Source organism: Meleagris gallopavo, chromosome 1 (genome assembly GCF_905368555.1).
Source record: "Meleagris gallopavo chromosome 1, MGAL_WU_HG_1.1, whole genome shotgun sequence".
In the NCBI taxonomy this organism is placed as follows: domain Eukaryota; kingdom Metazoa; phylum Chordata; class Aves; order Galliformes; family Phasianidae; genus Meleagris; species Meleagris gallopavo.
Window position 1 is genome coordinate 109,015,012 of NC_139404.1, and position 23,954 is coordinate 109,038,965.

The 23,954-nt window shown below is 45.8% G+C and overlaps 1 protein-coding gene across 2 annotated transcripts; it reads left to right on the forward strand.

Moving 5' to 3' along the window:
• Positions 1-1,426: 1,426 nt before the first annotated feature.
• DIPK2B (divergent protein kinase domain 2B) lies at positions 1,427-22,996 on the forward strand. 2 transcript variants are annotated; one of them, XM_085209460.1, is made up of 5 exons: positions 1,427-1,837; positions 6,887-7,151; positions 12,118-12,291; positions 13,564-13,852; positions 17,419-22,996. In XM_085209460.1, exons 1-5 carry the CDS (start codon positions 1,614-1,616, stop codon positions 17,523-17,525), a joined length of 1,059 nt encoding a protein of 352 aa, XP_085065586.1. In that variant the 5' UTR covers positions 1,427-1,613; the 3' UTR covers positions 17,526-22,996. The 2 variants fall into 2 exon arrangements, with proteins under 2 accessions (XP_085065586.1, XP_010722448.2); XM_010724146.4 differs by lacking the exon at positions 17,419-22,996 and adding an exon at positions 15,017-15,425 and having other exon boundaries at positions 1,429-1,837.
• The last annotated feature ends 958 nt before the right edge of the window (positions 22,997-23,954 follow it).

The following is a 23,954-nucleotide window of genomic DNA, read 5'->3' on the forward strand; positions in this document are numbered from 1 at the left end:
TCTGCTGCCAATGCGTTTTTCATGTCAGAGCACTGGAATGCCTGGGGCTTGCTATGGGAAAGGCCAGGGCTGAAGTCCTTTCCTTGGGTCACTTGGGTCACCGAGCTGGCAGCCAGGAGTCCAGGTTACTGTTCTTAAAATCATCAGGAAAAAAATGAAGCCTGAAGAATGTTGAGAAACTGAGGGATATGAGCTTTTTATATGATGTAGTGAAGATGAAGACAGATTGCTAGTGTTTAATTTTGGTAACATCCAGAGAACAGCGGGGTAGGAGCAGTGCTAAGCCAATGGGTTATGCAGAGCTGCTGGCAAGGAGCAATGCAAAGGGCTGATGTCTGCATAGGGACAGCAGTCACCTCCCAGAGAACAGGATAAACTTCTGGATGCGAGCATTTGGCTCTAGCATGGGCACTCTCACCAGCAGATTCCAAAGAGCTTTACACCAGAGCACACAGCCAAATGTGGATGTGCAGAGTAGCGCTGCGTGTTGGATGCTCGTGTAACAGAACAGCACGGCCTCTTTCCTCTGCAGCTGGCAGGATGCACTGCATCCCCTGCCTTCCCTGCAGTGCTTGTCATCCTTGCTGGGCTGCTCCCTTGCAGACAAACCCTAAATGCCATCATCACCCTCTTGCTCATACAAAGGGGAGGAGAGGCTGCCTTCCCTCCAGAATGCAGAAGGAGTATCTTGGTCAGAGCTGCCTCTGCCAGCACTTCTGGTATCCAGATTCAGTCCCGCTCTAGGCCAGGCTGGAGAGCCAGCAGTGTCTGTAACCCTCACAACTCTGGCCAAAGTCGAGCGGTTTGTGGGTGTGATCTCTGGTTTATAAGTGTGTTGGGAGCCTCTGGCAAGCTCCTGCATTAGCCTCAACCGATCCTCTAGCTTATTCCCAGTGCCCCTTGGGCACTCAGAAGCCTTGCTGCAAAGCTCTGGTTTGGGGCATGACTTGATCACAGCATGTTAGCTGAGCTGCTTGTTTCAGGCAGCTTCAGGCTACCCCACATCCTACAGCAGGAGACACGGCACTGCAGTCTTTACACTATTTCCAAGAGACAACACCACCAGTCAGAGTTTTTGGTGTTTCTCTGAGTGGGAAACCAAGCCAAGCGAGCATCTAAGAAGTCCATCCATGTGTCCAGGAATGAAGCAGTGTGATGGGCCAGGACTCAGATTAAATATGTGTTCCTGACACACCATTATTCCTTCCCAGTCACCGAGCGTCCCACACTTGCCCTTTGCTCCAGCAGCAGGATATCCTCCGTTTGTCTGCACAAAGTATGGATGAGTGCTCCTCTGCCTTGTTTTCCCAGCCCGCCGATGGGAGGGTCAGCGGGGCCAAAGTAGCTGCCGCAAGGAGAGGAAAGGTAACCACGGCAACCCAAGTTATCTGCATCCTCCATGTGTTTCCTTCTCCCCACCCTGCACCATATCTCCCCCACCCAAACCTCACACCGGTAGAACCAGGGAGCAGCTGGCAGGATGGGGGCTGCGGCCGCGTGTCCATCGTCTGGTTATGCTTCGGGGCTCACCGCGTTGGGCTGATATCACTGGAGAGGATCTGGGAGCCTGCAGAAGGGCAGCAGGCAACAGGCAGAGCTCTCCGCTATTGTAGATGGGGCGCTGGATATGCTGCCTTTGCTCCAGTGTTGCAGATTGGTTGATGCTGCTCCTGGTTTTGGCTCGGAGCTCTAACCCTTCCGCAGCAGCAACAGCTTCGCCGTCTGCACCCCACGTCAGACCCAGCTACAGCTTTGGCCGCACTTTCCTGGGACTTGATAAATGCAACGCCTGCATTGGGACGTCCATTTGCAAGAAGTTCTTTAAGGAAGAAATAAGGTCAGAAACTCAGCACAGTCATTTTCTGCATAGTAACTTGAAAATTGCTTGTTAGCATTTCCCAGTACTTTATTGGAAGCCAATGGAAAGATAACATCACCAGGCTGCCACTGCAGTACCTCGTATTTTAATTCATGTCTGTATGCTGCTGCTCTGCTTCTGTTTTCTCTTATAGCCATGCAGACCTGATCAGATCTCAGCCCTGAACCTTAACTTGAAAGCAGGAGTGAAAGGCAGAGCTCTCTGCACAGGGATGTCTCTGAAAGAGCTCAAGACAGTGATGGAAGGGGGGAGGGGAGGAAGGGAGAAATCAGTGCGTTTCAGTGTCACTGGAAGTATGATGCTATGAGCAGCTGAGAAAGGTGAGGGCTGATTTGCTTTGCGTTCTCCCAGTTGGATATGTTAGCTACAAACATACCACCTCGCACCAGCTGCAAGAACATGTATGTGCAGAATTGCCTCCAGGTTGATGGGATGTCCACTGCCTTAGTCAGGCTGCCCCAAGCAACTTCAGGCACAAAGCAGAGAGCATCTGCTGGCAGGAGGAAAATGTCGCTGATAAGTTTGAGGAGAAAGTAAAAGACAGCACTCGGCAGAGGAAGGGTTTATTGGGTCTGATGAGATTTAAAGAGTCAGATGAATGTTCTTTTACAGAGCCAGATGCACTTGCTTTTAGGGACATAAAAACCTGGGAGAGAAGGAATGACTATAGCAAAATTGTATTCTTAATGCTGTGATATGAGTGGTATAACGTTGGGCAAACCACCCTTTTCATATGGAGTGACTCCATTAAATGTAGCACAGTAAAGCCAGGATGCTCTGGATGAGGTAGCCACACCAGCACCCTGTGCCCAATGCTCCCTTCTGTTCCCCCCGGCTTCCTGACCCTGGGCTCATGCTGCAGGCAATGTGAGGGTATGCAGAAACGTCCAGCAGCACCAAGAGAGGCAGGGACAAAATGTGTCCCCCTGCTCAATTCCTAAAGCAGTCAGAATCTGGGGCAAAAGTAGAGAATTTTGGAAGCACTCCTATATCCACTCCAGGTACCTTTTCCTGTGTTCACAAAGATGTATTTCTCTCTTAATTTGCACTGGGACATGATACATTAGTGTGATGCTCAGAGGGCTGGAACACCTCTCCTATGAAGACAGGCTGAGGGAACTGGGCTTGTTCATCCTGGTGAAGAGAAGGCTCCAGGGAGAGCTCATTGTGGCCTTCCAGTACTTAAAAAGAGCTTATAAGTAGGAGGGAAATCAACTTTTTACACAGGCAGATAGTGATAGGACAAGGGGGAATGTTTTTAAACTAAAAGAAGGGAAACCTAGGTTAGGCATCAGGAAAATCCTTTACCCAGAGTGTGGTGAGGCACAGGCTGCCCAGAGAAGCTGTGGAGCCCCATTCCTGGAGGTGCTCAAGGCCAGGTTGGATGGGGCCCTGGGCAGCCTGAGCTGGTGGGTGGCAGCCCTGCCCATGGCAGGGGTTGGGGCAGTGTGGTCTTTGAGCTCCCTTCCAAACCAAACCATTCTGTGAGTCTATGATTCTCCTTGCAGTTTTGTGTCAACATTGGTAACTAGTTCTGGCCAAAACTACTGGAAAAGTTTGAAAAAGCTGGAATGTTTGGTTGTTGTTGTTTGTTTGTTTGTTTTTTCTTTCTTATTTTCTTTCTTTTTTTTTTAATATTTATTTAATATAAATATTTAAAATATTCAGTACTCCAAAGACAAGCAAAATTATTCTGGCTCAAACAGAAGACTTAGTATCATCCAGTATAATGAAAAGCAACTTTGATTTCCTCCCTTGTTCAGTTCTGGGCTGATCCAAACCCCACAGCTGGCAAATCAGCTCTTTATGCAGATCTCACCAAACATCTTCTCTAAACCCAATCTGGCCGTGAGCAACTGCTCAGGGCCTGCACGAGGCTGACTTACTGCTGTGGCACAACACAGTGACACATCTCATAGGCATCCAGCTTGCGTGCCAGGCCAGCATTGGACTGCCTGGAAACGATGCCAAGCACAGAGTGGCCATGACCCCAGCTGGGACCCCCTGGCAGCCCTGGGGAAATAGCTCTCCCAGAGCTGTATGCCTAGAGCTGGGTTCTGTGCTGCATCATGCATCCTGGCTCCGATGGCTGTGGGAGGCGGCTCTGCACTGGTGCCTGCCTGACATGAGCTCCCCTGAGATGGGCACGAGCCAAGTCACAAGGCACGTTTACGCTTAATTTAAAAAAAAAAAAAAAGAGAGAGAGAGAGAAGGAAAGAAAGTCCCAGCCTGTAGCCATCTCTTTCCTTTACGTGCCTGGCATGCTGTGCCTGCCTTACAGATTAGGCACTGGGAGGGTTGTGACGCAAAGCAAATCACAGCAAGGCACAGCAATCACTTTCTGCTCTTTGGTCCAATTTCACAGCCAGCCAAAAAAAAAAAAAAAAAAATTTAAAAGAGGAGGGGGGAGTTCATTTTAGGTCAGATACACAGATCATAGGGAAGCTCTGATTTCATATTGGGCAAAATGCCCCAAAGACCAAAATGCCCTGACCTCGGCGTGGGGCCAGCTGCTGGCTGCAGAAGGAGCCGGTCCATTTCTGTGTCTGAGAGCACCCCCAGCACGAGAAGCCATCAGCTTCTGGGAAAAGAAAGAGGCTGCACAGACTGATCCTTGAAGGGTAAATTTAGTGGGGAGGAAAGCTAATGAACCCCCTCAACATTTCTCAGTGTGGAGTTCCCAACTGGAAGTCAAAAAGAAAAATTAGCTTCAACCCTCAGCCTCATTAGTGCCTTTTCATTTACCAGCAGCTAGCTGCTCCTGAAGGGCACCCCTTGCCTCTCCTGTTTCAGTTCTGAGTTATCATCAGCGTTAATTTATAGTGAGATTAAATTAAGAAATGCTTTCTTACGCACTCTGGCAGTGTATAATTAGGAGACCCCAGGGGCAGCCAGTTCAACCGCTGGCCATGCTGAAGGCTGGGATTCAAATGAGCTCTCACATCTTGCCAGTGAGCTTACAGAAAGCACCACTCAGGCAGGGCTGTGGGGGCTGCCCAAAAAAAACATCATCACAGCCTAACTGGTTGGCCTGAACACTCCCCTCCAGGGCCTGTGCAGGGGGAGAATTTTGGTGCACAGTGCTCATGGCCACAGCACATGTGGCCACAGTCACAAAGTGTCCCCTCCTTATCCTGCCAAGATCCCTAAAATCTTCTGTAGTCTTGCATCCTTGTCTTGCATCCTACTAAAACCCTGCTGGCTGTGTCAGAGGTGCACGATGACCCTGGCACTGGGTTTCCACCCTATATCCTACATCTCCCCTTATAGCAAGAGAGTTCCTGGTCATGGGGACAGCACCAGGCAGCCAGGCACCCTCATCTGAGCCTCCTCCTCTGGCCTCAGCCCAAGGGGTGGAAGGAAGGTGTCTGTCCAAGCTGGCCAGGAAAACTGTCTGAGCACCAGAGAAGGCTTTGTAGCCGAGGAAAGCACTCAGTCATGATATTAAACTTTTTTTTCCTAGGGACTTATCAATGGCATTGAAAACTTCAAACAAAATCACAGAATCATAGAATCACAGAATGGTTTGGGTTTGAAGATCATCTAGTTCCAACCTCCTGCTATAGGGAGGGGCACCTCCCACTAGACCGGGTTGCTTAAAGCCTCATCCAGCCTGGCCTTGAGTGCTTCCGGGGGGGGGACATCCACAATCTCACTGGGCAACCTGTTCCGATGTCTCACCAGCATCACAGTAAAGAATTTCTTCCTAATATCTAGTCTAAATCTAGACTCTTCCAGTTCAAAAGCACTTCCCCTCATCCTACCACTACCTGCCCTTTTAAAAAAATCCCTCCCCAGCTTTTCTGCAGGCCCCCTTCAGGTACTGGAAGGCCACTATGAGGTTTCCTTGCAGCCTTCTCTTCTCCAGGCTGAAGAGACACAGCTCTCTCAGTCTGTCCTCACAAGGGAAGTGCTCCAACCCTCTAATTATCTTCATGGCCCTCCTCTGGACCCCTCCAACAGCTTGATGTCCTTCTTGTTTTGCAGGCTCCAAAACTGGACACAATACTCCAGGTGGGGTCTTACGAGAGCAGACAAGCAGAATCACCTCCCCTGACCTGCTGGTCATGCTATCTTACATGATCTTTATTTCAGCGTTAGTGCAAGGCCAGATTGGGTGGGACTCTGGGCAACCTGATCTAGTGCCTGATTTAGTCATTGGCAACCCTGCTTATGGCAGGAGGGTGGAACTAGATAATCTTTCTGGTTCTTTTCACCCAAGCCATTCTATCATTTTGTTATTCCATGATTAATGAAAAAAATTACACCTGTCTATCATGCATTAACACCAAGTAAATCATCGAATCATAGAATATCCTGCATTGGAAGGGACCCATAAGCATTACTGAATAGAACTCCAGGCTCCACACAGGACCACCCAAAAATCAGACCAAATGTCTGAGACAATCGTCTAGACACTTGAACTCTGGCAAGCTCAGTGCCGTGACCATGCCACCACCTCAGAAAGAAAGGTCATTCTGATAATTCCAAACACATTTATTTTCAGAAGTTTTTATTCTGCAGAGTATTTGAAAATGTTGATTATTCCTTTTTTTGGCCAATTTCCCTTTGCAGCTTAGGAAATCTCAAAACGTCAGAAATTCTCTCTTAACCGAAACTCTGAGACTTCTCCCTTCTTTTTTACTCTTCATGTGGCCCAAATTTTAGCATTTGTCTCTCCTCTCCCCCTCAGGGCACCCCCATAACAAGGAATATCGTTAAGTGAGGAATGAACGAGGACATTTTGTCCAAGAATATTTCCACCCACTCTTCTCACTGAGTGCACATGAGACCGCACTCGAACCCACATGGGCCCCGTCTGTGGCTTGGGAAGAGGTGTTCCAGTGGTGCTAATGGGATCTGTCCCCAAAATCCCCCAGACCTCTGTGTGAGATTTCTGCAGTGCCCCATGGTGCCTGAGGGCAAAGCAGTGGTTGTGCTGGCGCGGTGGGCGTTGGTGAGGTCTGTTAACCCGCTCTCCCTGGGGCTCTCGTTTTGGTTTGGCAGGTTTGACACCTGGCTTTCTTCTCATTTAAAGCTGCCCCCCAGCTACCTGCTCAGCTACTTGGGCAACTACACCGATGATACCCAGAGCTGGAGGATGGTTGACATCACCCGCCTCACCACCAAGTACCAGCACGACCGGGCTGACCAGCGCATCTGCACCTCTCTGCTGAAGACCAAAACATGCAGCCTAGAGCGGGCCCTGCGCCGCACCCACCGCTTCCAGAAGTGGCTGAGGGCCAAGCGCCTCACGCCCGACCTGGTGCAGGTCAGTGCTCCACCATGAAACTAGGTCAGCCCATGGTAATGCACAGGAGCCTGCGTAGGCTCTGTTCCTGCCTGGGGCACAAAGAGGAGGCCCAGACTGCCCTGTGCTGCAGGTGGGCCAGGCATGGCCTCTTGGTTTTACTTGGGAAGGGCAAGAGTGGTGCTTCTGGCTTCTTCTGTAGGCTGATGGTGAGCTCTTTTCATTGGTGCCTGTGCTCTTTTCAGTGGTGTGCAGCAACAGGACAAGAGGTAAAGGACATAAACTGGAACACAGGAAGCTTCATACAGATATGAGGAAAAACTTGTTTAATGTGAGTGACAGAGCATAGGAACTGCTGTCCAGAGGTTGTGGAGTATCTTTCTCTGGAGATATTTAGGACCCACCTGGATACTTGCCTGTGCAACCTGCTGTATGAAACCTGCTTTAGCAGAAGGTTGAACCTGATAATCTCCAGAGGTCTCTTCCAACCCCTGTGATTCTGTGATTCTGTAAAACAGTAGCTGAGTGGCTCCTGAGAGCAAAACCACCCTCCCCCAAAAACACTTCCCCTTTTAAACAACAGCAAAGCATTTTAATAACTGTTGGCACGGGGTGGGGGCTGTGTGCACTCTGGAATGAGCCCATGTGAGATGAGGAAGGATTATTACAGTTCTCCTTTCTTTTCTTTCATCCTGAGAGCATCATTCTCCCTTTAAAGAGGGAAGAGAAAGGGATTTGTTTGTTTGTTTTCCTAAAAAGGCAACAGCTTTCTCCAGTCTGCACACTGCCACACTGCTCAGCTTTGCTGTGCGCTACAGACACATTACTTCAGATTTTCTACTTCGTGGATCCATATCTCCTGAAAATGAGCCCCCAGCTAAGCTGGCTGCAAAAAAAGGCAACATCACATCCATTTTTAAGAAGGGTAAAAAGGTTACAGTTAAGGTGGTGAAGAACTGGAACTGCCCAGCATTGTGGTGAATGCCCCATCCCTGGAGACTTTCAAAGTGAGGCTGTGTCAGGCCCTGGTTTCTATGATGTGTCAGGCCCTGGGCAATATGATTTAACTATGCATGTCCCTGTTCATTACACTGGAGCTGAACTAGATGACTTTTAAGGGTCCCTTCCAACTCTGAGGATTCTGATTCCATGAGGTACCTTTGAAGTGAACCTCAGGGCCAGCCCAGGAGGATGTGTCTAGGGACAAGCTCCATGGAACATCTCAGCAGTCCCAGCAGATTTTTAAGTGAAGAGAAGTCCTAACAGGCTGCAAGACCTGAATTAGTACATGTTGGCCTCAGGACTGTGCCACTCCTGTTTTCATGGTTCTTTCACTCTGTAAATCAAGTAGAGGAATTGACATTAGTATGTAAATCTGTTTTAACAGCATGTAGACTGGGCTATAGAAATATAGAATAGAATCATAGAATCATTAAGGTTAGAAAAGATCTTTAAAAACACCAAGTCCAACCATCAACCCATCCCTACCACTGCCCATGTCCCTAAGTGCCACATCCGCATGGCTCTTGAACACCTCCAGAGACAGTGACTCCACTGCCTCCATGGGCAGCCTGTGCCACTGCCTCATTGCTCTTTTGGAGAAGAAACGTTTTCTAATACCCAACCTGAACCTCGTCTGGTGCAATTTGAAGCCATTATCTCTCATCCTATCTCTGTTACCTGGGAGAAGAGGCTGACCCCCATCTTACCACAACCTCTTTCAGGTTATTGTAGAGAACAATAAGGTCTCCCCTGAGCTTCCTTTTCTCCAGACTGAACAATCCCAGTTTTTTCAACCTATAGCAGAAGAGCACATTGATCTCACTTGGTCCGACTTGCCCACAGCCACAGGAGCACCTCAGAAAATGTAGGCTAGCATGGGCCATCAGAGGGGTTTTCTTGGGATACAGTAAGCCATTGTGAATTCTTTCCTGTAGCACTACTTTTCTGGTATTTTTAGAAGTGCTAACTGTGAGTGCACTGCTGGTGTCTGTTGCAATTCCCACCCTGTTTCATGATCCTATGGTCACCCAAGGGTTCCTGCTCTCCCCTCACTGCAGTATTGGCACTGAGACAAGCTATTGGGCTGAAGTAATTTTGTCTTTTGTAACAGGGAATCACAGCAACTCTCCACATCCTCGAATCAGGATGACAGACCGTGAAGTGAAGCTTTTCCACTTTACGCTGCCTGCCCTGCCTGCCCCAGCTACCAGCAGAGCTGCCACATTGATTATTTCACCCATCACAATGGAAATCGTTATCAGAGGCAGCAAAGCCTTCACTACTAAAATCCTGCTGTGAGTGAAGCTCAGCTCAGGCTCTGTGCTGTTGCCTGTACTGGCTTTTGTAACCCATGTAGCAGCACCACTGTACACTGCTTTGCCTAACCTTGGCCCAGAAGCTTGTCACTGCAAACAACATTGCTGGTTCAGCTTGTTGGAGAGGAATAACAACAAAAATGTGGCCCAGTTTCAGTATAGGTTGCCTGCAGGAAAAGTTATAACCCTGGCTACAAAGCATGGCCTGGAAAACATGCAAGGGTAGTAGCAGTAGTGATACAGAGGAGATGAGTTCCACGGTTTCATTGGGCAGTCTCAGGTTCTCTTTTTGGAGGTGAACAAAACGCTTGGCTTCAAGTGGCCAGGAGCTGCATATACTTCATCACCTACATCAGGAGTTTTCTGCTGGGTTCCATCCCAGGCTTGGTTTGGTGAAGCTGTATCCAGGCAGCTGAGCACTGCTCCTGGGCTGTGCTGCTCTCTCTCAGACTGGCTGAATAGAAAGCAAAGTGAAGAAAATATGTCTTCAGAGGTCATCTTTTCATCCTGTCTGATGGATTCTGGGTACATCGACGTAAGATGTGCATACATATGCATACATGGGAGTTTAACACAGATCACATGTTATGCAGTAGGGAATAGAAATCACAGTTGAGTGTAGGTAGGCATTGTAGGAAGTATTAGTTATCAAATACAAAAATGTAGGAATTTAATCAAAGTAAATAAGCTTTCCACCGTCAATCACAAACAAGATGTCAGGCTGCCTGTCAAGTCTTATTCTCCAGGGTGATAAGACACTGCAAAGGACATGATCTATTCTGAGACAAATCACTTTCTTCAATGTCTTCAAGTGTACGTTCTTCAAATTTTTCTTCCATTGGCAGTTTTTGTCTGACAGTTTTACAGCTATGGCTGTAGGTATGTTTCCATCATTCTGCTGTAAACAAGAGCTCTGCTCTCCTGAAACGCTAATGCAAATGCCAGACTTCCTACATTTGCGTAGCTCTGCCAAATCCAAAAGTCCCCACCACCCACCAGTTTTTGTGGACCAGAGGTGTCATTAAACTGTAGGAAGCTGAACCAGTGGTTGATATATATGTGGCAGCACCAGTGGATGAGCATCTGGAATGTTGCTTGGCTCAGTGGGAGGTGCTAGGGCTGGCAGCTAAGGCTGAGTGCTCTTCATGCACTCCCCTGCGCCTACATGGCTCCAAGCTGAAACCCCACTCACCAGCTCTGTGTCACCTGAAGAAGGAAATAATTGAGCTCCAATCAGGTGTCAGTCACTGTGTTAGTCATGAAAACCCTGAAAGCCTTGTGGCCATTCTTTGGACCTGCTCCAGCACCTTCATGTCCTTTTTGTACTGAGGTGCCCAAAACTGAACACCATATTCGAGATGAGGCCTCACCAGTGCCGAGTACAGGGGCAGGATGTCTTCCCTAGTCCTGCTCACCACACCCATCCTGATACAAGGCAGGATGCCATCGGCCTTCTTGGCCACCTGGGCACACTGCTGGCTCATATTCAGCCATCTGTCCATCAGTACACCAAGGTCCCTTTCCATCAGGCAGCTTTCCAGCCACTTCTCCCCAAACCTGTAGGGTTGCCTGGTGTTGTTGTGACCAAAATGCAGAATCTGACACTTGGCCCTATTGATACTCATACAGTTAACCTTGGCCCATCGATCCAGTCTATCCAGGTCCCTCTGTACTGCCTTTCTCCCTTCTGGCAAATCAAATTCCCTCCCAACTTGGTGTCATCTGCAAAGTTACTAAGAGTGTGCTCAATCCAATAATGAACAGTTTGTGCAGGAGAGGCCGTGAGAGACCTACCTCAGAGCTACCAAATGATTTGGGGGAGCCTGAGTCAAATTTTTGCTCCCAGCATGAAGAACAGCAGGCAGCAAATGTGAGCACAAGTGCCCTGTCCTCTGAAGAGTATCTCACAGCCACCAAATTAGAAAGTAAACCCAAAAGATAAATTTGGCTACTTGAATCATTTGGTAGAAAGAGACTTAGCAAAAGCCCAACTCCAACAGAGGAAAGGCTGGGCAGCATTTCTGCACTGCTATCAGGAGCCCTCCTCACCTCACGCCTCCTTCGTAATTGAACACTGACTTTAAAAAAAAAGGTCTTTTTCTACAACGCAAGTATAAATGTATATGCCATTTATCCCAGCCGTAGGTCACTTATTACAATTTTACACATTCATACACCAAATCAAAAGGTGAAATACAGTGACGTTGAAGCCATTAGCCCAACATTTCTTTACTCATTGCTGGCATTTACTAGAAAATATGCCCAGGTTATTCAAATTTGTTTCTGATAGCTAATGCATAAGTTTTTCAGAGAAATAATATATATTGTGCTGGTACCCATGTACAAAGTTTATTTACAGTTTTAAAGCATGTTTACTGACCTTAAGGAAGAGTATTTCCAAGAATGCCGCTTGTAGGCTAAGCAAGCAGGGAAGCACTCTGAAAACATTGTTCAAAGAGGGATGTGACTCACTGGCAGAGCAAAGGAGAGGCAGCCACAGGCCAGTGGTGCTGCCAAGGCTGAAAGCAGGAGTGCAGAGCTCAGCAAGGAGGGAAATGGGGTTGGTGGAGGCCGTGGCCGTGCCATGAAGACTGGGTGCCATTTCCAAAATCTGTGGTATCTCACAGATGGAAGATAAACATCCTTCTCATGTTTTGCCCCTATACTAGGGTCTGTCCAGCCCCATGCTGCGCTGCCCATCCCAGCGTCTCCTGGACCGGATTGTGCGACGCTACGCTGAAGTGCCGGATGCTGGCAGCATCTACATGGACCACCTCACTGAGCAGGACAAGCTGCGCCTCCTGTACACGCTGTCAGTGAATTCACACCCTATCCTCTTACAGGTAGGTACCGTCTGCCCTGGCTGGAAACATCACCCTGCAGCCTCTTGCAAGCATGAGACGTACCCCAGTCCTTGCTGCCCTTTGCAAGCTCCCCAAAATTCATGGCGTATGTTTCTTCTATGAGGCTGGGTGATTGAAGACTGCTTCAGGCTTCTTGCATCAGATTGTAAAGTTGCTGAGAGATACAGATGCCCAACCCCTGAAATAAATCAGAGTCAGATGGGTTATTACAATAGTGCAACGTGAAAGATGGGGTTTTACGCATCTCCGATGTTTCACTGTCATGTTTGCAATCGATGATATATTACTCAAAGTCACAGCCTATTTATAAAATCCAGAGTATTTATAAAAACCAGAGATCATGCTTTAGCATGTAAAGTCCAACATTCTGGTGGAACATGGATTCACAGGGCACAGATTTCCCAGGCTCAGCGTGCTGTGGCTGTTACTGTTTGCGTACCACTGGTTGCTAGCTCCATAGCAGATGGCAGCTCTGCAGAGGTATTTGGTGCATTCAACCAAACCATACAACTGAGCTCTGAGTTTGAAGGAAGAGAGCTTCTCTGGTCCTCTCCTGGCACATGATCTCCTCTCTTCCCTTGTAGTGTCTCCAAGGGAATATCCTCACCACAATCTCTCCTCTAGCTGTCACTGCTATTTCTTGCATCCCTTTGAGATATGATGCAACCTCTTCCACCTGCCTCAAGCCACTGTGCTCCTTTACACAGGGAGGGGAAACAATGCGCAGTGGAGCAGTTGAGCAGTTTCCACCCTGGGACCTAAAGGCCTGGGGCAGCTTCACTGCCAGCACGACAGTTGTAAGCTCCATTCAGATGTCCCCAGTGCAGCAAATATCCAGCATGTCTGTCTGGGAAGCTGCGAAGTCTCATCTAACAAAATGGCCACACAGGTCTTAGAAATTGGTTGAAACTGCTCTAGCTTCACCTCACCTTCAAGCTGTGACTTCAGCTCTGTCATTCTTATGAGGGAGCCATCAAAAACCCCACAGAGAAACCTAAAATTAGCTCTTCTGCGCCTAAAGATTTAATGAATTTAAAATCTATTATTGTCTTATGCATTCCAATTAGTCTCCTTCATGGAACAGATCTTGAAATATCATACTCTTCTTTAGCTGCCAAAAGAAAAGAGAAATGTAGTATGGAGCAGTGGCAGCTGGGGCATTTGAGGTCACCTGGGAGGGAGGTGGGCTCATGGGCAGAGAGCATGGTGAGCAGGGTCAGGTGTCAGCACTGCTCTCCCCTCTCCCGGCAGATCTTCCCTGATGTGGAAGGGTGGCCTTTCCCACGGTATCTGGGCTCCTGTGGGCGGCTGGTGGTCAGCGCCAGCACCCGGCCCCTAAGCGACTTCTTCAGGGCAGCCCCTGAGGTGGCAGCTGACCTGGCCCTCCAGCTCCTCGCTGTTCTCCGCTCCATGGGCAACAACGACCTCAACTATTTCTTCTACTTCACCCGTGTGGACGTTGGCACCTTTGGCGTGTTCAGCAACGGGCATCTGTTCATCCGGGATGCCAGCACGCTGGGCATCATCGACAAGGAGGAAGGTACTCAGCAGGCTCTGGGCCCATGCGTCTGTCACAGGGGGGCTTGGCACAACAGGGCAAAACAAATCATTCACCTATTATGTCCAGCCCTTCTGCTGATTTATTTTATTCATTTTTTGATCAACCAAACATCACTTGCTAAGCTTAAACAATAGAAAGTTCAAGGAGAAATTTACCAGCAGTAAGAGGCAGTGCCTGCCATCATGGCTCCAAGCAGGGAAAGCAGCAAGTATTTTGCTTGTGCCTTCAGTGGAGCGGTGACTGATGGATGCTCTGCATGCCATGTGGGTCTCAGTCCTACATCTTCCTCTCTGTAATGGGCAGCAACATTCAGTGCGCTCTCCATTATGCACTCACTACATTACTTCTTTTGTAAAACATTTATCATACAAATGTCAGTATTTGCAAAGAGATTCTTCATAGGTTCATTTGTTTCAAGTAAAGCATTGGGTCTTTTAAGGTGTATTTACCACAGTAATAGTATTAATACAGTGATAACAAAATCCCTCTTTTGTCAGTCTTGCTTAAAATGAAGTATTGCTATTTACTTTCCAAAGGTTAGACTGGTCTAACTACTGGAAGTAGAGCTAGACAAAGAATATTTCAAAGAATATTATTATTTAACAATTTCATTTTGTGTGTTTAGTTTTTCAGAAGACTTTTGCTCAACTTAAACATTCAGCTGAATGCATCTCAAATATTCAGAAAAAGTTGTTAGAGGATTTTCCACTCTGTGTTTTTTTTCTTGTCCCAGCAGATATTATGGTTGTCTTGACTCCAGCTAGATGAGCTGTTTTTGCAATTTAATGATTTTGGGTAACATGGAAAAAATACAGGTTTGACTGTTTGTAGTCATTTCTGTAGGAACTCCATGTTCTAGGTTATTGCTCGGGTTCTTCTCATTTCTTCCGCCCCACTTTGACCTGACAGATGTCTCTCCATTTCCTTTGTAGGGCAGTTCAGTAGAGCTCTGTCATTCAGCAAGATACGTGTATTTCAGTAGGAAAAAGCCAATACACAGATTGCACAGTGTATTTTGAGGTGAAAGATAGTAGTATCCTTTAGAGACAAACAACCCTATATTAATTCAGAGGTACAGACATATGTGATTATGCAGCAATTTGCTCCCATCTTTCTAACAACTGTTTTAATTATCTTTATCAGGGAGCCAACCGATGGATGGCCAACAGGAGTATAAGGATATCTTTAGCTGTTTGACTGTGGACTGCCAGTCTGCATTTGTGTCCTGTAACTCCATCAGAGAGAAGCAGAGCCTTGTCTTGGTGTGTCAGGAGCTTTTACCTAAGCTCCTGAAGGGGAAATTCTCGCCACCTGTACAGGAGAAAATAGACAACTTCCTACAGTACTGCGTAGAGGGCCTCACTGATGACCAGGACATCAATGAGGCAATGGCAAAGCTGGCACATCTCCTGAAGCCTCTGCAGTCTTGTGATTCACGTTTTGCCTACCGCTACCCAGACTGCAAATACAGTGACAAATACTGATGGTTTTGAAGGAAGGCTGCCCAAGATGGTTGAGGCAGGGACATCCCCAACCAGTGTAAGAAGAAGAAGGAACCAGAGTAGCTGAATGGAGCTGCAGCAATTCCGAGGCTTCCTTGCAGGGATGAAGGAGTTGGGAACAGAGTGCACACAGGATTTATTGTTCATCTCCCAGAGATGCATTTGTTACTTGGGATGTTAGATGTGATGTGAGGCTTATGGATTATAAACATTATCATGAGTGACAGAGACTACAGGATTAATAAATCTTCTTCATGTATTTTGGCCTTGGAAGAGTTTTCCATGCCATCCATTAAAGAGAAGACCTCTGAAGGCAATGTGCTCACAACTAGCTAGATAGCAGAATTTTATTGCTAAGAACAACTTCCTGATCAAGATGATATATACATAATGTGAGATGGATGGAAGCATTTAAGACTTTCTTTGTGGAGATTTTAGTGCACTAAAAGTCATAGATAAACTGAGCCACCTGATGAGTTCCTTACCTTCATCCATCACAGATGACTTTTATAGAATATTTAATTTTATTATTTTTATGGCACACAGAACAGAAAAATGCAATCAACAGTATTAAAAAGCTGAAAGACCCAATGTCTCATGAGACCTAATTTTTCTAATCCTAAAATATACTTTTAGTCTTTTCCAAGTGAATGGGCAGTAATTGGAGTCTAATAAGTGTTCTTGTTTACAGGTTAAAAACAAACCAAAATAACAATAAAAAACAACTCTTAGATGTGGTTGTGCAGAAGACACTTTCATACTTTTCTCTCTAAAGCAAACTGGAAGGAAGCATTTGAACAAAACCATTCAAATGGGAAAATTACCTTAAGAAGAGAAACAACGTGGCCAGAGGTTGAGATATTAGTTTACCCTAACACGCTAAACTTTCCTTCTGCTTAAGGGGGCTACTTTTCTGGTATTCAGGCATGCAGGAGTCACCGTCCGTATTTGACTAAGCTGAGTCAGAAACTAAATGTTCTGGATCCCCTTGTAAGTATTTTCATCATGGAAACAGTCTTCCTCTAGCCATGGTTCAAAAAAGAAACCAGTAACGAGCATAAAACCAGAAAAAGATGAGAGTGCATTTGCATTGGTAATGATTGTACAGAGTTAAAGGGAACAGGAAAGCAAGTCAAGATTTTGTGCTGGCTGTGGGGGGGTTCTGTGCACACAGAGCACCAGGCCTGGGGTTAAGACAATGCATGTCAGGTATCCAAAAACACATGCCATTCTGACACTGGGAAAATCTGACCTAGGACATTTATTTTATTTTTCCTCTTGGCATGAAACATCAAGTACACCTTTCACCTCTCAAGAAGCAGAAACATTGAAAATAATATGTAGGTAAATTTAGTTTCAGGTCCAGATGGTTCAACAGAAAAAAAATGTTTAAATATACAGCCTAAGCTACTGTTGCAGCCTTCTTTCATGATTTCAGTCTATTTCTACATCATGGCTCTCTTCCAGTACAAAAAATGTGTCCTTTGCTAGATCCACAAGGCTGCCTAACAATCTGTTTTCAACAGTTTTTCTGGAATCTGTCTGCAACTTTGATCTCTCAGTCTGTGAATTTACCTAAAGCTGCACCTTGGCACCAAGCTCCTTCCCCTCCAGCAAGTTTCCCCCACTGGTAGCCCCTCAATGGGGAAGGAAAATCTCCTGCTTCACCACCACTCACTAATTAGTAATTAGGTGCTACCCCCTGGGCTGCTTGTTGTCATCTTGCACTGAAGGGCAGCATAGTTCGTACATTTGTAAGCAAAATTGTCCAAAAAGCCCTAAGGGGAAGAACTTGTCTGGTCCAATAGAATCATAAAATCATGGAATGGTTTGGGTTGGAAGGGACATCAAAGCCCACGCTGCCCCAATCCCTGCCATGGGCCCCATCCAGCTCAGGCTGCCAGGTCCCCATCCAACCTGGCCTTGAGCGCCTCCAGGGATGGGGCACCACAGCTTTTCTGGGCAGCCTGTGCCTCACCACCCTCTGGATAAAGGATTTCTTCCTCACATCTAACCTAAATTTCCCTTCCTTCCATGTCGCAGGAGAAATAATTTGCAAACGATGGGTCTGCAGTAAGGTCTTCACTGTCAACTCAGGTCTGAGCCAGCATCAGGCAAAAGGACCAAGTTGGTGTCATAATGGGCTTTGAGTGGACCCTGACATCCTGTGATCCTAAAATGCCACGTGGGAGGAATGGAGGAGCCATGGCCTTACTCTGCTGCTGGACCCAGGTGGCAAAATGTCAGCAGGAGTTTTAAGGCACGTGGGTTCTACTTTTATACAACTCGATTAAAAGTTGTTGAAGTTGAGAAGGGTGTCCCCACGTCCTTCAATAGGCTTTGATATGCATTTTTTTTTTTCAAATGTGATTAAAAATAACTGGATCGTGGATTTAAAAATATGAAAGCAGCAGAAGCTGTGCTGATCAGCAGTTTCTCTTCAGACATAGATTACAAAGGCCAAGTCTATGTAAGACCATGACTAATATGCCAGCCATAGAATCAGTCCATCAGCTCAAAAAGTAATAATTTTCCTAAACTAAATCTTATTTTCCTGTATTTCTCTGGCCTTCTTTTTTCACTGCCAATTTTTTACTTTAATATTTTCTTTTCTCTTGGCAGTCAGACCCTGGAATCAGTGCCCACCCTGTCTGCCAGCTTCAGTCAGGCCTTGAAATGCAAGTAGGCCACAATCCAAAAGGATGTGAAATTAATTTATAAATGGCAATTATTTTAAACCTAATCCTCCCCAAAAGAACTCTCGAGTAATTTTTTCCTCTCTGCATTTGAGTTATTTCTGACAGTGGCTTTGTGCAAGCCTTTGCAAACTGTTCCTGCTAACAACGTAGAGCATTCCAGGCCTACTGGTTTCTTCAACAGTAAAAGAAACTACCTTGGTCCTCTACCAGTCCTATATGCAGTCTGAATGCTTCCTATATCTCTGTGGTATTTATGTCCGTGTGTTTATTAGGTATCTCTCTTGCTGTATAACATACTGCATTTTTTTAAGCTTTTATGTCAAGAGAGTCTTGGTTCATAAAACTGTATTTTCTGCCATGTTTCATCTAGTGGCATACTTTAATACTCTCATTTCTCAGTGTGGCAGCAAGTGATCATCACTTTACTCCCTACGCCCCTCTGGGCTTCCCACAAGGTGCTATCCAGAAAGCATTGTTGCATTTTCAAGAATCTGGTATTGGTACTCAACAGCTCCTTTTTGCTGGAGCAGCCAGACAAACACATTTTGAGTAAGGGCCTTTCCAGCAAGCTCAGCCAACCAATGCTCGTTGCAGGTGCTTTTTATTTGCATTCTGATTATCTGAGACTTTAGGGTGCTCTTGGGTCTCATCTGCCAATCACTCTCTACAGCCTGGCGCTCTAGATACTTTATTGCTAATTCCTCCTAAGCAAAATCTCAGCTTCTTCCATTATCACATGAATCTGGAGAGAAAAGCCATAACAAAATTATTGAATGTCATGAGACATTATGAAATCACAACAGCCAGCACCAAGGCTTTCTGAATTGGTTTAGCAAGATGCATTAATTTGATTAATAGGTGTATCTAGCTGCCACCATATCCTATGTTACTCTAACTCACTGCTAGAAGGAGCGTGGGTAGGCATCTTGAAATTCAGAACGAGCAAACATGAATTTCAGGGAAAGAAAAATGAAATGAAAACAGCTGCTCATGGAAAGAACACTGTGGGGATGTAGAGATGGAGGTACCTTTTTCTTCCTTACTGGTTAGAGAAAATGGCCAAATCATCTGCTCTCCTCTGCATGGAGATGAACTCAGCCAAAGGATGTCTGGTTAGTTCTTAGCTCCTGTCATCAAGGAAGGCTTGAACAACTAAAAAGAGACCCACAGGAAAGGGTGAGGTTGACCCAGAAGTCCAGAAAAATAAGACAGAAGAAAAATAGAAAGAAAGACATGACACTTGATAAGAATAATCAAACAGAAAGAAGGTAGCAAGAGCAGGATGAGAATAAGCTGATCTTAGAGTTCTGTGATTGTGTCATTCTTCACTTCAGTGTTGGACAGGAATGTGGGTTTATGTGGTAGATAGTACGCTGGATATGCTACAGGAAGACTAGAAGAGGATTTGCAAGGTCTCTACTTTTAGGAGACCTGAAGCCTCATGATTGCTCCTAAAGAAGTGGAGGCTGGCTGCTGGAGATTATCCATGCAAGGGTGGCCACTGATGTTGGGAGACCCACTCACCTCAGTTACCTCCAGCAGATGTGACAAAATGTCAGCCCTTAGAGCTTTGGTCCATATATCTTACACAGAGACAAATCCTCCTAAAAAAGGAGAACTTGGAGGACCACCAGAAGAGAAGGAGCACAAAGAATAAGCCTATTTTCTCACTATAGATAGAAAATATGTTTCTGGAATAGTTCTACTCTGCAGCATTTTACACCTGTGCTCTTTGGAGCAATGAGAGAAAGCTCTTCTTTCTCAATAGATCTCCAGTTGGAGCTGAAGGATGCTACTTGTCCTATAAAGGAGTCCCCACTGCTACCAGCACTCCTTGATCCTGCTCTAAGGGCCATGAAAATCCCACTACTGTTTCTCACCTCTTCCTACTGGCACGCTGGGTCAGGGGCTGGTTATGTGACCCAGCCCTCTCCTAATTTTACTAGGAACAAGAGAACAAATGTTTCCTCAGCAGGAAGGGACAACAAGTACTGGTAAGAGTCAGAGCTGCACCTCCTTCACTTCCACAAGGTCCCTGTGTAGCACCTCTCCAAGAGCACCTCACTTCTTCAGGGATGAACTGGCTGGTATTTGCAGCTTTTTAACACCAAGCTCTATTCTTTCTAACACATATATATAAATTTAGTCTAATGCAAACTTTTTCAGTGTTTGAAAGAGCAGGAATACTCCAACCTCTTCTCTTGGGAATTTAAGTAACAAGTTTGTCAGGTTTCTCAGTTCTATAGTACTACTGAGTGACAATGCATACAGATACAACCTTGCCTTACATAGTTCATCTGCTATGTTACGTGTAAAGATAGCTTTTTAGACTAACACCCACGGAAATGTCATGTTAAGTTCAGCGTATTATGTGTTTTAAAAGGACCATGTCAGTCATGCTGTATTTCTTTTTCCTTTCAAAATTTAAACATTCAGTTGGATAGAGGCTTGTCAATTTCATTCCTCTAGTGAATGTCTTAAAATAGTGAGCTTTTCTTCTTCTTCTGAAAAAAGAAAAAAAAAAAAAAACAATAATAATCAAGCCATTATGAATAATCAAACTTTTCACAGTGATGAAAAGACCTCCCTCTCTTTGTGTTCTTGGTATATGAAAAACTCAAGAGAGGTTCACCTTTGAATTTTTGCTCTGCTCTGGATAAAGCAGCTGTAAATATTGATTTATTTTTTCCAACCTCCTGAAACTGGAGACAAAGAACCGTTAAATGTTTGTACTACCTCTACTAGCCAAACAAAGCAAGAATTTGCCTACAATCCAGGTACTGATGAGGAAAAGGAGGGAAAAGACACTGAAAGAATGATGGAACTAGAAGAAATACCCACTTGCCAGAGCACTCATAGCCACTCCAGAAGTCACTGAGGGGAGTCTCTGTATCACCGTTCCTCTTCCAAAATATAAATGCTCTCAGCAGATGGGCAAAGGGTGGGAACAATTGCCAAGGTTTTGGGAAACTAGTTACATATCCTTTCTCAGTTTCACTCACAGCATTGCTTGCATTGCCTGTCCCCTTCCACCAGAGACTGGGTCTTTGTGTCACCTTTGCCATTGTGAAGGCTGCACAGGATCATACCTTACAAGTCCCAGAGAATCACAGCATTTTCTGAGGAAGACTGGGGTGATGCCTGCTTCTCAGGGGCTTTCATCATAGAATCATGGCTTGGGCTGAAGGGACCTCAAAGACTATCTGTTTCCAACCCCTGCCTTGGGCAGGGCTGCCCCCCACCAGCTCAGGCTGCCCAAGCCCCTATCCACCCGGCCTTGAGCGCCTCCAGGGATGGGCACCACAGCTTCTCTGGGCAGCTGTGCCAGCACCTCACCAACCTCTGGGGAAAGAATTTCCACCTAACATCTAACCTAAATCTCCCCTCATTTAGTTTAAAGCCATTCCTCTTCATCCCATCACTAACTATCTGTGTATAATGTTGATTTCCCTCCGGCTTTTAAGCTCTCTTTAAGTTTTGGTTGTGTTTTCTGGATTCACTCACAGGGGTTTCCCTTTTTGTCTACAAGGGTGGCTGAAAGAAAGCAGCTGTATGAGCAGAATGGTGAGAAAATCTCAGAGGGAGCTTGCTTTGTCAGAGAGCTTTGAGAAAGCTCTCAGAAGTGAAGCAGTTCAGGTTTTTATCCAACAGTAGCGTTGGCGTTTCCGAGTGTGTCATCCAACGGGAGTGGACATCCCGCTGAAGGGGGGATGGGGCGGGGGCTGTGGGGCTGGGCTGGGCTGAACTTCACAGTTGCAATCCCCTAGGTAGGAGCCAAGCAGAGCTTGCTAAAAATACAGCTTTTGCATGACCGAAGGATTGTATTTACAGCAATATAAAGTTACAGAGAAAGGGAGGCCGAGCAGAGTAGCTTCCAAATGGAGAACACAAATACAAATCTGACCTTGAGCTTTCACAGAAATATGTATATCGTTACTCTAAAATTAGTCTAACACTTCAACACTGGAAATCCAACTTTCTGAGCTGTGTACGGAGCCCAGCAAGAAGGCCTCTTCTGCTGTGATGGCTGCCCAAGTTCTTCTTGAACTGCCCTGCAACAATGGGATCTGTTTAAAGACACCACATTAGAAACTCAGAGTAAATGTGTACCAATAATAAATAAATAAATAAATAAATTACAAACTACACCCCAGGTGGCTAAACAGCAGCACAGCAGCATGATTCAAAGGAAACAGACATCCTTCAAAAAGCAGAAATCAAATGCAGAAATTAAGCAAATTAGGTGCAGAACCACAATAAGGCAGTCCCAGAGAAAAAAAAAAAAAAAAGAAAAAAAGAAAAAAAAGGAGTTACTCGCTAACAGCATGGATGCTGATTTAAAAAAAAAAAAAAAAAAAACACAACAGAAAAACCCAACACATTTCTCCAACACAGCAGAAGCAGAACATCTGCCAAAAGAGGTGCTGTGGCCAGCAGCAACCCCAACACAAGGAGACTTGAGGAAAGAAAATGAAATCAGTCTTTTGCAAAGATACTTACAGGCAGAGCCTCAAAGAGGAAATAGGAATAGGAGCTTCAGCCTATCTGCTTAAAGCAAAAGCAGGTGAAATTTATCCAGACCTCCCTGGGTATAAAACCTGAGTATAAAACCTACATGTTAGAGGGAAGGTCTGTGACACTTCTCACCTCCACAAATGGGATTTTGGTGTTGCTGTGCTTCCCACACACAGCAGCAGATTCTGGCCCACTGCATCAGCCCCAGTGAATTTCCCAGGTCACAGAGGTGGCCATCAAGAAGGGCTGGGGCTCCCCAGGGAAGCACAGGTCATGGCTGGGCTCCCATTCTGATGAGCAGAGAAACATCTTCCTGGGTGGAAAAAGTGCCGCCTGCTTTGTGATATCCATGAAATTAAAGATGTGAATAATTTAACAATATTTATGAATAAAACTATTGCAACATAGCTACTGATGACTCACTGCCTTCTCAGGGAAACACCCTAATTTTCCACTAATATTTCCTTTTGGAGAAAAAAGAACATCAACTCTTGAAGGAAATAATCTTATCCTAATGCATAAACACCATCTTAATATCTGCATTGTGAGTGGGAGGGAGAGAGATGGGTAATAGGACATGGGAGCTTGGAGATCCCAGATTATTACATTAGCTTGCCAGCACAGCCACTTCACATGTCTGGAAATATTCATTCGGGACAAACCTTCACCATAATCAAAACTAAACAGTCATTCAAAAATGAATCTTGTGTAGTTATAGAGGGCAGGTGCCCTCAAGAGGCTTTTTATTTCAACAACTGAGGCAGCTACTAGTGGATGTGCATGGAGTAAAACAAGTATCTCTCCTCTGCTAGACTCAAGATGGTCCAAAGGAGTCAATCAGATGTTTGTTTGCTTTTTGGAGGTTAGGAACCTCAGAAATGGAAAAGCAGACCAACTCCTAGTCCATTTACCCCTCACTGAACCTAGTTTTTGTCCTCTGCTGACCTGACAATAACAACTGCAGACCTAAGGCAAAAGGGCTGTAATAAAATACTGCCCTTTCCTAAGCTCCCAGCACGCAGGAAGTGCTCCCAGTTTGCTGAGTTCAGAGTCCATCAGATCAACCACACACCATTCAGCTGACTTCACAGGTTGGAAACATATATGCGAGCATTTCCCAGCCCGATAATTTGCCATGAGAAATCACCTATAAACAAGCTGAGAGAAGGGAGTGGGTTTAGCATTCCCAGAGATGGTACAAGAAGAGCGAGTGGTGAAAGGAGGACATCCTGGGCAGGGAATCACGGTACCATAGAGAATGAACCTGCCAAGAGGAAAAACCAAGAAAAATAAACAGTGTCATAATAATTCTAGTTAAATCAACACGAAAGTAGAATTTCAGTAATGGAAACTAAGGTGGAGGAG

Bases quoted from the DNA above. Each gene is read 5' to 3' on its own strand.
- DIPK2B (XM_010724146.4), top strand. From the start codon at position 1,614: ATGGGGCGCTGGATATGCTGCCTTTGCTCCAGTGTTGCAGATTGGTTG. The intron at 1,838-6,886 runs GTCAGAAACTCA...TTGGTTTGGCAG, and splicing joins TTCTTTAAGGAAGAAATAAG to GTTTGACACCTGGCTTTCTT. The intron at 12,292-13,563 runs GTAGGTACCGTC...CTCTCCCGGCAG, and splicing joins CACACCCTATCCTCTTACAG to ATCTTCCCTGATGTGGAAGG.